The sequence below is a fragment of the Silurus meridionalis genome, chromosome 4, assembly GCF_014805685.1.
Source record: "Silurus meridionalis isolate SWU-2019-XX chromosome 4, ASM1480568v1, whole genome shotgun sequence".
Lineage (NCBI taxonomy): Eukaryota > Metazoa > Chordata > Actinopteri > Siluriformes > Siluridae > Silurus > Silurus meridionalis.
The window spans coordinates 9,463,885-9,480,021 of NC_060887.1; the positions used below are offsets into that span (position 1 = coordinate 9,463,885).

The window sequence follows — 16,137 nt, forward strand, 5'->3', positions numbered from 1 at the left end:
TATCATCCCAAAGGTGTTCAGTAAGCATGAGATCAGAGCTCTAGAGCAGGCCATTCAAGATCCTCCTCTACAAGGCAGGTAAACCAGATCTTCAAGGAGAAGGTTTGGGTTTCCGATTTCAAGTAAATGCAAAAATTTTTGGGAATTATCTAAATTACAATTGAGTGCCTCCAGCTTTGTGGTAACAGTTTGGAAAAGAAACACATACAACAGGAAAGGTCAGGTGACCCAATTACAGTTTGCAATAAAGTATATATATATATATATATATATATATATATATATATATATATATATATATATATATATATATATATATATCATAGTGTAGGTCTTTCAATATTTTCATTGTATATTAAAAATCATTTAAGTAAAAATAAATTGTAACTAAATAAAATAAAATAAAACCAGAAATATGAACCTGTGTAATAAAGAGCAAATAATAAAATAACGGGCTGAAACACACTGTAGCAAGATTGGTCGCTATTTAATCTCCAAACGGGTTTTTATTGAGTGTAGTGCACTTCGCCGACTGTAGAAGTGCGTTATTTGGTGCACTAGATAGGGCACAGAAGTAGTCAGTAGGTAGTGATATGGGACTTTTAGGGGGGATGTGAGTTGCTCCGAAAAGTTGTGGAAGAAGCGCCACTGACGCATCGAGGAACGCCGAGTGGTCGCGACAATTCATGTGTTTCATGAACTCCTAACTGTGTAGCTCATATTAAGACTTTTCCCCCCGTAGCAGCCGTTTTAATAAAGTATCTAAACTTATCTTGTAAAGTGAAGTTCATTAAGACTTTGTGCTTTCACAAGTCCAACCCCGGACCTCCTCGGACGTTTAAGACTGCAATAAAGCGGTGAGTTATTTCCCATTACAAACAAACAAACAAATAAAGAACCAAAAACATTTTTATAGTCAGTCTGGGCATGCTTATTTTCTTAAAGTCCTTATGTGGAAGGCATTTCCATTGACTTATAACAACTTACAATGCTTTATGAATTGAAAAAAAAAAAAAAAGTCATATTTTTTTTCCTCTGGATGTGTTTGAGGGAGTCACGTGACCAGGCAGCTCATATTACTTGTTTTGCAAAGCTCTTGAATGTGAATCGTGTGTACTATAGATCATAAGAAAAAATTTTAATATGTATTATTTTCACGTCAAATGTAACACAAATGTCATCTCTCTCTCTCTCTCTCTCTCTCTTTTTATATATATATATATATATATATATATATATATATATATATATATATGTGTGTGTAGATAGACAGATAGATAGATAAAATATGCATGCAATTTTTTTTAAGGATGCAAACAATCAGTCCTGATCTTTCTTGAGAAGGAAAACCCTGTGCCATCCCTTCATGGCCTGGAGTCACAGCACAAACACTGAGTTGCGTCTAAAAGCTCTTTGGATCAGTGCAGCCCTCCACCCGTCATTTTCAAGGTGCCAGTCTTGAAATAGAGATCACTTGCTTTTCTTAGCCGCATGCTGGGGGTGATGTAAGTGATCTCGCTAAAACAGGCTGAGTCTGGCTTGTGCACACAAACACTGCTCTGTGGCTGTGAGGCCGAGCGTGAAGACCTCGTGAAGAGTTTTCCTTGTGTATTGTGATGTTCTGCTGCTTCTGTGTGCACGACCGGATCGACAGACCCTCGTGTGCACGGATTTCTCATAATATAGGCGATCGATCAGATCAAATCTGTCACTTATTAACTGAATTTGTTTACCACATCGAATTAGTCCAGTGGTGACGTGCATTAAGCTCTAACTGTATCTTACTGAATATTCCTGAGTGTTTAATGAGCAGTAGCTATCGTTTCCATCATTTCATTATTCTTTGATGCCTTGGTTGTAATTCGGTTGTTTATTGTGCATGTGTACACCATATACACAAAAGTTTCGGGACAACTGACTTTTCCAGCCATGTGTATACTTTAATTAGTATATATTGAATAATTAGATTATAGTACAAGGATTAAAGGCATTACTGTAAGAACCAGACCAAAATGTTTCCTATTTATAGCAATTTAAATTAATTAGACTGTTAAGGATTCCTGTCTGATTCTCCCAGCTTGTTTTTCAGTAACTGAGATTTTTTTTTGAGATATTTGATCTGTAAATATAGTCAAATTAGTTTGTGGCACATGTAATAATAGATATCAGATAGATACTCATAAAAGATATCATTCGAATTTGATTGACATATGAATCTTTTCTCTGTGGGTTGCCAGGACAGCATGGAGTAAGCAGGAATCATTTACGAGGTCTACACTGTAATTTATTTTGCTCGGTTTCACAAGCGCTCTCTCACACTTGGATTCTCCTGAGTGTAAAATGATTGCGTGTCATCCATGCGTTGTAATTAATCTGTCTAGTAGAAGATTGCCAGATTGTGGACGTCACACCTACATCCCATTCCAACCCATTTAGTCCTGTCCTTGCTGTTATAAACACTTCCACTGTGTGTTTGTTTTTTTGGAAATGCCAAGGTTTTGGAGTGTGGATGTGGGGATTTCTGGAATCAGCCACGAGTGTATTAGTGAGGTCATGCACTGATATATCTGTTGATCACTTTGTGTGTCTTCGTGGCTCGCTACACACACACACACACAGACACCGTCATGCCAGAGCAGGTTTGGACCTTTTAGTTTCGGAGAAAGGCAACTGTAAATCTACAGCGTACAAGGACATTTTATACAATGGTGAGCTTTCAGGTGTCCACGTATTTTTGGTCATATGATGTATAATTAGTGTCAAATACAGCCATAACATAAAAAAATTGACATGTAATTGTTTATCTCTTTGCAATGGCATTTGGTAAGGAGTGAGACATATTTGGCAGCTAGTGAACAGTCAGTTCTCGGAGTTGATGTGTTGGAAGCTGGATTTACGATTTGAACAAATTTGACAAGGGCTGGTAAGTGATTGCTAATAGATGACTTAATCAGAGGATCTCCATTATATACAGTGGTTAGTACCTACCAGGCGTAGTCCAGGACCGGTGATACGTGTAACCAGCAAAGGCTAGCGTGTCGGGTCAGATCCCACAACAGAGCTACTGTATCAGAATCAGGTTTATTGGCCAAGTGTGTTGACGCACACAAGGAATTTAGTTCCAGCTGTTAGTGACTCTCAAAAGTACAGACATAAATAAAAACTCTACATTCCACTTGGACTACACAAGACAAAACCGACAAGACAAAAACGGACTATACAAGACAATCCAGACAATGTGAGACAATATAGACAGTATGAGTATTAAATAGGAATACAGAGTATATGACAGATCAGCGATGTATATAAAGTGTAAGTGCACGGTAGTGCTAATAACAGTATTGTGTTTCAGGTATGATAAAGAGTTTACTTTAGAACTTTGAACAATATACAGCAGCAATAGTGTGTGTAACATATATGGATGATGTGATGGCTGACAGTTATTATTAATGAGGCTGATTGCCTGGGGAAAGAAACTGTTCTTGTGTCTGGCGGTTTTGGTAAACAAAGTTCTGTAGCGCTGCCAAAAGGGAGGAGCTGAAAGATGTTGTGTCCAGGGTGCGAAGAGTCAGTAGTGATTTTTGCTGCTCGGTTACAGGTGCTTGTATAGTTCAAGCAGGGGAACACCAATGATCTTTTCTGCTGTTTTAACAGTGGTGGTGTTTGTTTCTGTCCTGTTTTGTTGCTGCTCCAAACCAGATAGTGATGGATGTGCACAGGACTGATTAAATGACGGCAGTGTAGATCTCCTGTGGCAGACCATACTTCCTTAATTGGCATAGAAAGTACATCCTCTGCTGGGGGTCCAGCAGCTGTTTTGTCCCCTTCTTTAGGTGGGCCAATACCAGCTGCTCAAAGGTCTTCATGACGACAGCTGTGAGAGCGACAGGCCTGTTGTCATTCAGTACAGTAATGGAGGGTTTCTTGGGAACCGGGACAATTGTGGAGAGTTTAAAGCAGGAGGGGACCCCACACAGCTCCAGTGATCTGTTGAAGATATAGGTGAAGATAGGAGCCAGTTAGTCAGCACATGCTTTGAGACAGGAGGCGGCCGGGAGCGTTCCTCGTCTTCTGTTTTGGAAAGAGCCGATTTTCATTCTCTTCACAAAGCGTGAGCGCAACTTGAGTGCTGGAAGTTGTTAGAGGGGTTCCCAAAGGTGCGATGGGGCAAACAGTGGGCTGTGTTGGATGAGAGGTGTGAAGATATTTGTTTTCAAACCTGGAGTAGAAGTTGTTGAGATCATCAGCCAGGTATTTGTGTGCTTCAGTGGGGAGGGGGTGATCTCCTGTAGTTTGTGATATCTCGCAGGCCTTTTCACACTGACGCAGGATCGTTAGCTGAAAACCTGCTTTTCAGAGTAGCTTCTTTTGGCTTTTCTGATCTCTCTTGTCAGTAGGTTCTTGGCCTGCTTGTGCAGTGCTTTGTCCTCCCCTCTGTGGGCATCTTCCTTGGCATGTCAAAGTTTTGGCATGTAACTCGATTTGCTGAACAAACAGGAAACCAGTCAGGTGAAAACACCCACAGTGGCCCCATGTGCATTCGTTCACTAAGAACTGGTTACATGATCATATTTTCCATTAAAGAGGAATTTAAATATACAAGAGAAAATAGGACGGGTCTCCTAAAATAAACGTCATTTGTTTCTTTTTTGGAACATTTTTATTGCTGAAATTGCAATCTTTGAAAACTAAACCCATTTAGTGTATTTATTTGCCATATTACATCAAAATGCAAATATATAAATACATTTTTAAAAATCGTCAATAAAAAGATACAACCAATTTCATATTCCTATCCAAAAGGTAAATGTGTAAATGCTTTCTTTATGTTTCAGTTTCCCAAACTTTAAAGTTTTGTCATGGTTTTTGTCTTTTTTGGCCTGAACAGCACTTTCCACACAAAGGTTGTGGATTTATATAAAAATAAATAAATAAATAAATAAAGAACAAACATGATGGGAGAAAGTGCGCAACTCTGAACCGTGCGAATGCACAACGCGGAAACACAGTGTGCAACCTTTGTGTGGAACCATGTTTATAAATGAGACCCCAGTGCACTATATATATAATATATATTTACAGTGGAATCCGCTTATCTCGCACTCGGTTACCTCGACAACCCTATTAAGTTGACGTTTTTGAAGTGGAACCGCCAAATTCTCGCTTTTTCTAAGCATTTTTTATCGGTTATGTCGACTTTTTTTATGTCGCCGAACCCTAATATCTCGAGCACAAGGGGGGAAAAATTTGCCATTTAACGTCGGTTATCTCGGTGCAGCCGCAGAAGAACTCGCGAAAGTGGAGGAAAAATCAAGTCTTACAGCTGCTACAGGTGTTGTATTGTATACTGGTGAATCTCTGCTGTTAGTTAGTGCTAATGTTCGTAGTGTTAGTAGGGGCGCGGCGCGGCGCGGCTTTGGGAAGAAAAGAGCAGCCGTTGAGAGAGTGCCGGTGGGAAGACACGTACCGGGATACGCATGCGCGATAACAACGACCGCCGTGAACCAACATATACCAACAATAACGGACAGTGAGAGTGTGGAAGTTTAAATAGGAGCTGGTGATGATGATAAACGAGCAGCATATGTGCGCGATTGAAGCCGGGAGCTTCAGAGAAAGCGGCCGAAAAGGCACCTGCCACGCTGAAGGGGGCGTGGCAGGTGGATTCATGACAGAGAAACATGTACTGTATGTATTTTTATAGCATGCCTTCATCAAACAAATCGCGGCAACGCTGTTGTGTAAAAAAAACCTTCAAAAACACGTGCATGCACATTCTCATTTATTAACGCACATCATGTACATAAAGAAATTTCAAGCACGTTAATATATTGCCGCCATTTTGATTTTCGTTTATCTCGATCATCGGTTACCTCGATGCTTTTTGGCGACCCCCTAGGACATCGACATAACCGGGTTCCACTGTATATATATAATCTTACACAGTAACCCCCTCTTGACCATGGCTCGAATCTCACATCCCCAGTCTTTCGCGGAATTGTGTTTGCCACATAACTAATTTGTTTGGCTGGTTTTCCCAGTCTCTCGGGAAAGCGCGATGAACACAAAAAACTTATAGGGAATTTTTTTTTATGTTGAAATAAGGACATTTCGTAATACAAATATTATTATTAGTTATAAAATGAAGTAAAATGTTAATACAGTACAGTACAGAAACTATGTATAGGCTACTACAGAACTGTATACTGTACGGTACATGTACTCTATAAATATACTCGCTATATTCTTGTTTTCTGTGTGTGTTTAAAGTGTGTGGGAGGATAATTTACGGCTTAACAAAAAAAAAATATATATATAACCCTAACCCTAACCCTAACCCAGATGCAATGCAAAATATAAATTTTCTTGTTTTTTTGAATAATGCAGTTTTTTATTATTAACATTTGTGAACATTTTTTAAAATATTTTTATAAAAAAAAGTTGATGATGAAATATACATTAGATATATTGATATTTTATAAAATAAATATTTAAAAAATAGAATATAGATTATAGAATAATTGAAATTATAAATATATAAAATAAATATAGAATAATTGAAATTAATGTCCAAAGTAAAGTAAGTAATCGAATTATTATTAAATATTTTACATTCGTTAGACCTCATTTGGGTCATTCAGATGTGTGTTTGTGTGTGTTTTCTATTGGATATTTATTATTCTGAAGGTATGTTGTATGTAACTGTTCTACTTATTTCAGCATTCTTTAACATAAGTCTTTATTCTTTCCATCCTTCATTCATTCACGCCCTCGATATGTGGAACTATCAGGATTTTCTCCTTTTAAGAGAAATTCTTTAGCAAACACTGAAGAATCCATATCGCTTAGTCTTAAAACGATGCAATACGATGCAGTATTTCTGGCAGAAGCCACAGTGACACTGCCCTAACTCTAGTTTTTCTTTTATACCCCTGGCACTGTTGTGCATGTTCTCAAGTTTAATAACATAAAAAATAAATAATGCGCCCAAAATGCGAGGCAGAGACTAAACAACGTGTGGTCCGCCACTTAATGCGTTCCTGATTGCCTGTTTGCGCGTTAGTTAAATAGCCATGTTTGGTTCTTCCAGTTCCCCAGTTCACTCCATATGAAAAGTGTATTTTACTTCTGCATGGAAGCACTGCATGTGTCAACAGGCCATTTAGTAGTAATGTTATCTGTCACCTGAACTGTATATTAATAAGTACGATTTATTTCTAACAAGTTTGATCTAGTTTTATTCGTGCAGTAGGTTTGAGTGAAATGTACTGGAAAGGAAAATTGCTTGGTAAATTGAATGAGAACAATATTTGGCGCCAACATTAAGAGTTTGGGTCTGGAAATTATTTATTGTTAATTTAATAGCAATGCGAGAACGAATTTGAAAAACGGTGAGAATAAGTCGAAATTACCAGTTTATCGTATGAATCTAGAACACGTTGGAAACCCGGCTGGCGTCGAGTGTTTCGATGTTCCGAATCATCCTAATAATCTCTTGTGAAACAACATGTTTCCTTTGAAAGCAGCACGCGGATGTAAACATTGATATATTAAAAGGCGAAGAATTCTAACCTAAAATCCATTTTAACCAAATGCTCAACATCCATTTTTCTCAATTTCTGCGAATTTGTTTGCGAAATATTTCCACTTTATTATATTTATATAGTTTGGCTTTTTTTTCCCTTTGTATATTACTATTTATTCTCAAACTATTTTACATTTATTCTTGTAATTTCGACTTGATTCAAGTAACGTTTTTCTCAAAATATTGCGACTATAGACTTATATTGCTACAAGTTAATTTTTGTGATCTTTTTAAAAAATTTTTTAGATGTGCCACTAAAACGTCTTTGTTGTTAATGAGTTTTTTATTTGTTATTTTTTTATTTATTATTTATTTTTTTATTTTTTGCAAAATCATTGTTTCCCTCCAGGGCAAAATTTCCCCCTGCTGTATTGTACATTTCTTTATTCAGCAGCAGCAGTATATAATCTTGGCTAATTGTACAGGTGGGTGTGTTTGTGTGTGTGTGTGCTTCTGTCTCTCTCTTTTTCCCTCTCTCTCCCCCTCTCTCTCTTTCTTTCTCTCGCTCACACACACTCAATCTCTCACACACTCTTGTTTTCCAGGCGAATATGGAGCTCTCTTTGGTAGCGCTGCTCTGTTTTTCCAACCTTGCTTCAGTTTTGGGTGAGTGCTCCTTTTTCAATGTCTTCATTTGTTTGGATTCGCCGTTCACTTTGTGCCGAAGCTGGTAGAAAACGCGACTTTCTCAAATCCTCTTCCATTGCGAGCTAAAAGCATTTCCGAACTCGCTTTTTCGGTCCAGCGTAACCTGTTTTCAAGCATGTAGCCCAGAGGGATAATGTAGAGAAGATGCAAAACGCAGCATCTGTCTCTGTCTCCACTAGTTGAAAAGAGTGTTACACGGAGCAAGCCTGGGGTTAATCACACCATAAATGGTGATGGTGATGGCCCAGGAAAAAAAACCAAGTCCCTTTATTTCAGAACTGGGATTAATCAGGAGTCTAGGAGAGACACTGTAACAACAGGACTTTTCTGGCTTGTGTGTTTGTGTGAGTGTGTGTACAGGCTCAGCATTTGGCAGGGAGATGCCAGGTAAGTGAGTTGAGGCTTAGACGAGTGCAAGGAATGTGTGTCCTCTCCAACTGTTGTTTTTTTTTGGGGGGGCAAAGCTTTGATTGGTATCTAAAATTTCTTGCTGTGAGATATGCTCTTCTGCAGGCTACACTAAAATGGCTGCATGATTAATGACTGTAATGCATAAAAAGTTGAACAAGTTGCAGCACCGTGCTTACGTCAAGCTTACGTGCTTACAGATGGAAAAAACAAACCAAAAAAAACCTTAAATCGCCGGCTACCGGCTGTGGCGTCGTTTCAAAAGTCGCAAGAAAGTGTCAAATTTGATCATCACACCCACCCTCAAATTCTTGTGCAGGAAATGATGAGAAAGAAAGCAGCGTTTTTTTTGTTTAGTTTTTTTTGTTGTTGTTTTTTTCCCCCAGTAAATATCTGCACAGGTTTTCCGTGTTTTCCAGTGTGGATCCACCTTGTGTCTTAGTATCCACTTAGACCCTGATCAGGACAAAGCGTACGAAAAAAAAAAAAGTAACACAGCCATGGTGTATCTTATCTCATTTGTTTTTTTATCAGTTCAGGGCTTTGCTCGAGTGGCATCTTGGCCGTACCGGGATTTGAACTCTTGACCTTCTGATCCGAAGTCCAGTGTCTTAACCACTGAGCTTTTACTTCCTAACCTGACCTAAGAATGTCTCATCGATGGACAGAAAGACTCATTCGTTCAGTTTATTCCTCAAAGAACAGCTTAGTGAGGCTCAGATGAAGGGGGGAATCAGGCATGGCTCCTGCTTAGTTGGAATGAAAACCTGCTTGGTCTCATTGAGCATTGAGCAAGATTAGACACCCTGGCATTAGCTTTGGACTTAATTAGCACTAACATTACAGAAAAAGGTTAGAGTTATTCAATTTCTTATTATCATGGATTCGGGCAGTGCAGTGTAATAGGCGACCTTAATGCGCACCCCAGTGTTTTGAGAGATTCTTGAGAGTAAGCCGACGCAAATGCAATACACACACAAAAAAAAACCACCGAGAAGTTCGCAGTTACCACCGTGTGGTTCGAACGCTTCTTGGTTCCCTTTAACAAACGGCCCTTTCATTAGCTTAGGGATAAAAACAAGGATTCATATTTCCTCCCTGCGTCTCCGGAGTCTGCTTTTGGGGAAAGACGTCGTGTCGAGAGCGGCCGTGTCCTCGGTTTTATTATCCGCACGTTCCCATGGCAATGATGGCAAAGACTCGTGTGCCGACACGGGGACATTTTCTTGGCCCTCGCGAGGCAAAGATCTTTTGTTGTGCAAAATAAACTTTTCACAAAGACAAGAACTGAAAGACATAAAAAGACTTCCTTTTGTAGTCATGGGAGTAATAAACCTACATTAATAAATGGATTGCTCGGATTTCATTCATGTGCGTTTGTGAGTGTGTGAGAGAGTTTGAGGGAGTGTGTGTGCGTGCGTGTGTGTGTGTGTGTGCGCGCGTGTGTGTGCGTGCATGTGTTTTGTGCATGGGAATGCACAAGTGTTACATAAGCCTAAATACAGGCTTTTTTTTTTTGGGCGTTTTTTTATTTTTTTATTTAGTACTTTGAAACCAACTTTTATCACGACGACATCTTGATTTATTCAATTTGCATTTGTTAGTTCCACAATTTACACTGCATTACATTATTTTTGTGTTTTTTTGTTTGTTTGGTTTTTTTTTGTAATAATTTCCTGTTTGCTTTCTCTCTCCAGCTTCTACAATGGACGATGGCAAGGGTAAGAATTATTTTATTTAATTAATTAATTAATTAATTAATTTATTTTTTCGCCTTGCATACACTTATAATCTCATGTTAATTTGCCGTTAGACATGACTGTGAAAACCTCCAGGCCAGCATTAGCTTTGTTTGATGTAAAACAGAAGGTTTGAGCCACAAGTAGGAAGGGAAACTGTTTGTGAAGCTCCTCTGCTAGGGAGCTGTAATTCCTGCAGTGCATTCCGATAGAGCAAACATTCTCTAGTGTGGCAGAAACAATGTGCGGCAGAAACTGCTCACTGGGTAGCTGTTAAGAGCCACAGCCGAAGAACCACTCTGAGTAGCTTGACATCACAGTATCGAAGCTGTTGCAGAGACATTGTCCTTCACCAAAATGATCTCTGTACAAACCTCTCTGTTTCTTCTAAAGTCTTTTCGCATTTATTTCTCGTTCCAGATTTTGATGACCCCTTTCATTATGGTAAGTGGAGGGAGATGTTGATCTACTTAGATGATGTAGGTTGGAGAGAGAAAAAAACAGAATGGAGGAAATGGATGAGTTTTGGATGGACAGTGAACGAGTGCTGAAGGAGGTGTGCACCGCATCACGGTCGCTAGACCGCCTTCAGTGTTGTCTACTGCTTTGATTGCATAAATAATACATTCGGAAGACTGAGTTTGATTTGTGACTTGTTTAAGACCCCCCGCCCTTACCCCTCATTTAGGAAACATCTGGAAAGGTCAGAGGGCGTTTGTGTTTTTGCTGTGTTTGCTGAAGTAGATGGAAAAAGTACACCCTAGGGGGCAGGCTTTTCCACAGCAAGCCAGAGAACCTTAATCTTTGCCCTATGGCTGTTTGAAAATTTTTAAATCATGCAAAAAACCAAACAAAAAAACCTTTTCTTTTTTTGTAATCGTCAGACAATTCCAGTGAAAGGATCTCCAAAAGTGTTTTTTTTTTTTTTCGTGTCAGTAAAGGATTTCAGGGATGAAATCAAGCATCATGAGATGAAAAATGTCTTCCACCTTCCATTGTTCAGAATGCTGAGCAAACCTGTTATCATCATCATCATCAGTCTATGTTCTACTAATATGGATCATAAAGAAAAAGACACTGACCATGGATAACATTGGAATATATTCGCAGCCTGCACCGCACTGCTGTTTCTTGCTGTCTTTGGAAATATGACATTGTAAGCATAATGTTGAATTGGCTTATCATAATCATAAAGTGTCCACAGATTCATCATAGAAGCTCATTCATAATAATGCAGTGGCCACCGCAGTGAGGTGCGACCTCAACAAACAGTAGTTTAGCCCTCCTGTAATCTCCCACAGCCAGAAGAGTTGGCGACGTGATAATGATGGGTCGGTTAAGCATGTGGTGCTTTATCACCAAACGCCAGTCTTATAGTTTCTAACGTCACTGCTTTGTTCAGACATACAGTACTTAACTTTATATCTGGAGGTCAACCTAGCTGTTTAGCTCCAAAATACTGTGGCTCCTGTATTGAGATTGCACTGGAGGGCACAGTGAACAGGACAGGTATGTAAAGATGCTGTTGTGTGTCACCAAGAAGATCAATGAACCACTTATCTGCATACTTTGCATAAGTTTTAAAAAATGTGGGGAAAATGTTTATTCATGGACCATTCATATAATATAATGCTTAATACAGTGAGGAAAATAAGTATTTGAACACCCTGCTATTTTGCAAGTTCTCCCAGTTAGAAATCATGGAGGGGTCTGAAATTGTCATCGTAGGTGCATGTCCACTGTGAGAGACATAATCTAAAAAAAAAAATCCAGAAATCACAATGTATGATTTTTTTAACTATTTATTTGTATGATACAGCTGCAAAAAAGTATTTGAACACCTAAAAAAGTCAATGTTAATATTTGGCCTTTGTTTGCAATTACAGAGGTCAAACGTTTCCTGTAGTTTTTCACCAGGTTTGCACACACTGTAGGAGGGATTTTGGCCCACTCCTCCACACAGATCTTCTCTAGATCAGTCAGGTTTCTGGCCTGTCGCTGAGAAACACAGAGTTTGAGCTCCCTCCAAAGATTCAAAATCTCGCAATAAATGGCCCCGGTCATCCTCTCCTTAATACAGTGCAGTCGCCCTGTCCCATGTGCAGAAAAACACCCCCAAAGCATGATGCTACCACCGCCATGCTTCACAGTAGGGATGGTGTTCTTGGGATGGTACTCATCATTCTTCTTCCTCCAAACACGTTTAGTGGAATTATGACCCAAAAGTTCTATTTTGGTCTCATCTGACCACATGACTTTCTGCCATGACTCCTCTGGATCATCCAAATGGTCATTGGCAAACTTAAGATGTGCCTGGACATGTGCTGGTTTAAGCAGGGGAACCTTCCGTGCCATGCATGATTTCAAACCATGACGTCTTAGTGTATTACCAACAGTAACCTTGGAAACGGTGGTCCCAGCTCTTTTCAGGTCATTGACCAGCTCCTCCCATGTAGTTCTGGGCTGATTTCTCACCTTCCTTAGGGTCACTGAGACCCCACGAGGTGAGATCTTGCATGGAGCCCCAGTCTGAGGGAGATTGACAGTCATGTTTAGCTTCTTCCATTTTCTAATGATTGCTCCAACAGTGGACCTGTTTTCCCCAAGCTGCTTGGCAATTTCCCTGTAGCCCTTTCCAGCCTTGTGGAGGTGTACAATTTTGTCTCTAGTGTCTTTGGACAGCTCTTTGGTCTTGGCCATGTTAGTAGTTGGATTCTTACTGATTGTATGGGGTGGACAGGTGTCTTTATGCAGCTAACGACCTCAAACAGGTGCATCTAATTTAGGATAATAAATGTAGTGGAGGTGGACATTTTAAAGGCAGACTAACAGGTCTTTGAGGGTCAGAATTCTAGCTGATAGACAGGTGTTCAAATACTTATTTGCAGCTGTATCATATAAATAAATAGTTTAAAAATCATATATTGTGATTTCTGGATTTTTTTTTTTGATTATGTCTCTCACATTGGACATGTACCTACGATGACAATTTCAGACCCCTCCATGATTTCTAAGTGGGAGAACTTGCAAAATAGCAGGGTGTTCAAATACTTATTTTCCTCACTGTGTATATATATATATATATATATATATATATATATATATATATATATATATATACACACATAATGTGTGCGTTCTGATTTCTCCTTTCAGACTACGAGTCAGTGCGGATTGGCGGATTGGTCTTCGCTGCTGTGCTCTTCTTTTTGGGGATTTTTATTATTATCAGTGAGTTGCCATAGCCTATGGGTCTTTTGTTTGTGCCCTAACACGAGAATAATACACACTTTGTCATAGCAAGTCTCAGAAAGTCACTAGCACTCCTGATATTTATGGATATTTTATTACTTCTCTGGCTTGATGCCATCCTTCTTTTTTTTAAAGCCAAATCAAGTACACAAAGGGATACACCCAGGCCTCAAGCTATGCACTATAACTAGGGTAGGCTTTTAAAGAATTAGTGCATTTTATGTCATGTCTTGGTATATTCCAGGCATATAGTTAATAAGATTTGTCCTCGGGTGGGCCAACTTGGATAAAAATACAAGATTAGAAACAGGACACTTTGTAAGCTGGACACACAAAGGCTCTTAAAGGTTGCCCAACAAATGGCAATTATGAAACCAAATACCGTTCCTCCCTGTATACAGTCTGTGTTTATTTTAGGATCCAATCACAGGACAGGCAAAGGGTCTTGGATTTGGGCTCTTGAGAAATGAGCATTTTTACAGACGTGTGTTTGATCTGAATACTGAATACTTAAATAAAAGCACTGGGAATAAAAGAAGACAGTAAATAAAAAAGCCCAGCATTAAATGAATGCAGTTACTCTTAAAACTTAGATATATACATCAAGTTTATTAACTACTACTTTCTCTCTCTCTCTCTCTCTCTCTCTCTCTCTCGCTCTCTCTCTCTCATGTTTCCTGTAGGCCGAAAATGCCGTTGCAGAGGAAGCCAGGCCTCTTAAAGTGAGTTGAGAAAGAAAAGCAGGTCACATCATGTTTGTTCTTTTTTGTTGTCTTGCTGTACAGTTTCGTACGAGTTAACAATTTCGTCGTTTTTTTTTTGTTTTCCTTTCAGTGCTGTGGGGGAATCAATCCAGAAGCATCCTGAGGTAAAAAAAATAAAAATAATAAAATAAAATCATGGAATCTAATCCTCAAAGCCATGACACATTAGCTTTCCTGCATGCCAGTAAGACTGATTGACTGACACTGAATTGTTTGTAATGGGTCTGCTGAGAATGTATGCAAATATTAAAGAGAATGGATGAGTGCAAGTATATATGTTTTTAAATCAGTAATTTGCATCATTTTGCATAGCTAAAACTCTAGTGGAACAGGTTATTGAGGTGCTATAAATATAGGCAAAAGTATTGGGACAGCTGACTTTCCCAGCCAAATGTGGTTGTAACCTGTTAAGACAAAGCTGGAGGCACACATCCGCATGGGAAGTCTGTAGATGCGGAAGGATCCCATTTTCCCTTTATTTAAACTAGGAGACCCGAAGGTGTTTCAGCAAATCAATGCTCCTGGGCACAAAGCCATCTCTCTGAAGATATGCTTGACCTGATGTTACTAACACCCTTGTGGCTGAACGAAAGTGTAAAAATCTCACTAAAATCTAGTAGAACATCTTCCAAGATGAGTGGAGGTCATTATGACTGCAAACAGGGACTAAATGTAGAACAGGATGTTCAAGAAAGCACATACGAATCTTATGGTCAGGTGTAAACAAACCTTTGTGTGTTTGTATAGTGATCTGTATAGATACTTAATCGAACAGTCAGGAAATCAAGTTTGTCCAGAGTTTAGCTACTTTATTTATGCTTAATTGCTAATTAAGCATTTGCATTTGTTAAGCTAATTAAGCATGCCATTGTTTGTTGTTTTCATCGAACACAAATTATTAGGCATAGTAGGTGCAGATTTCAGTTTTCGAGAAATATAAAAGTTATAACTATCCAATTTCATCTTGTTTACGTTGAATACTCCCGGCAACAGACTGGTTGCCATGGTAACACATTTGCTACCACTTCTAAGACTGAACAAATCCAGTCTAGCGCAACACTACCGCTCAAAATATACGTATATGTATGTATGTCTTTAATGATTTCTGATTTCCTTTTTAATTCCATCGTATGATTTCTTTCCCACAGCGTATCACCACCAATAGGAGAGAGCAGTGGGATGACAAAAACTTAAACGGATCCTGTTTTATTTGTTCACATTTATATCTGACATAAATCATTGTTTTCATCCAACACTGCCTTTTTTTTTTCTCCCCTCCCTCTCAAATATCTGATCCATATTTTCTTTTCTTTTTTTTTTGTCTCTTGTTGTATGCTCGCGAATGCGGCTGACTGGTTCCTCTCGATGTTTCATTCGTTTAGTTTTCACCCAAGAACGTGTTTTGTAAAGAACCCCTTAACATTTGCGTAGACTTCTGTAGCATGTACTTGTGAAGCAATCAGACACATTTTCACTTGTAGCGTTTTATACATTTTTGTAAATTCTTTTAATTGTGTTGCAAGACACCGATTTGCTGTTGAGATTATTCACTGGATTACGAGAACACATGACTGACCGCTTTCCTATCGAATAAACGCAAATCAATGCATATGAGGTGGTTTACTGGGGTGGTCTGTGACAAAAGCACAGAAACGAAGCTAAAATAAAACAAGCGTGTGCGGTTAGATAGGGTTGACCACATTTGATGGGCTCATAAGTTTGTGGACACCCATTTATCTGA

The 16,137-nt window shown here is 39.0% G+C and overlaps 1 protein-coding gene across 1 annotated transcript; it reads left to right on the plus strand.

Moving 5' to 3' along the window:
- The first annotated feature begins 593 nt into the window (after positions 1-593).
- Positions 594-16,005, plus strand: fxyd6l (FXYD domain containing ion transport regulator 6 like). The gene is made up of 9 exons (XM_046846839.1): positions 594-857; positions 8,131-8,191; positions 8,594-8,620; positions 10,339-10,362; positions 10,801-10,824; positions 13,537-13,611; positions 14,316-14,354; positions 14,467-14,500; positions 15,545-16,005. Exons 2-7 carry the CDS (start codon positions 8,137-8,139, stop codon positions 14,351-14,353), a joined length of 243 nt encoding a protein of 80 aa, XP_046702795.1. The 5' UTR covers positions 594-857; positions 8,131-8,136; the 3' UTR covers position 14,354; positions 14,467-14,500; positions 15,545-16,005.
- Positions 16,006-16,137: the final 132 nt, after the last annotated feature.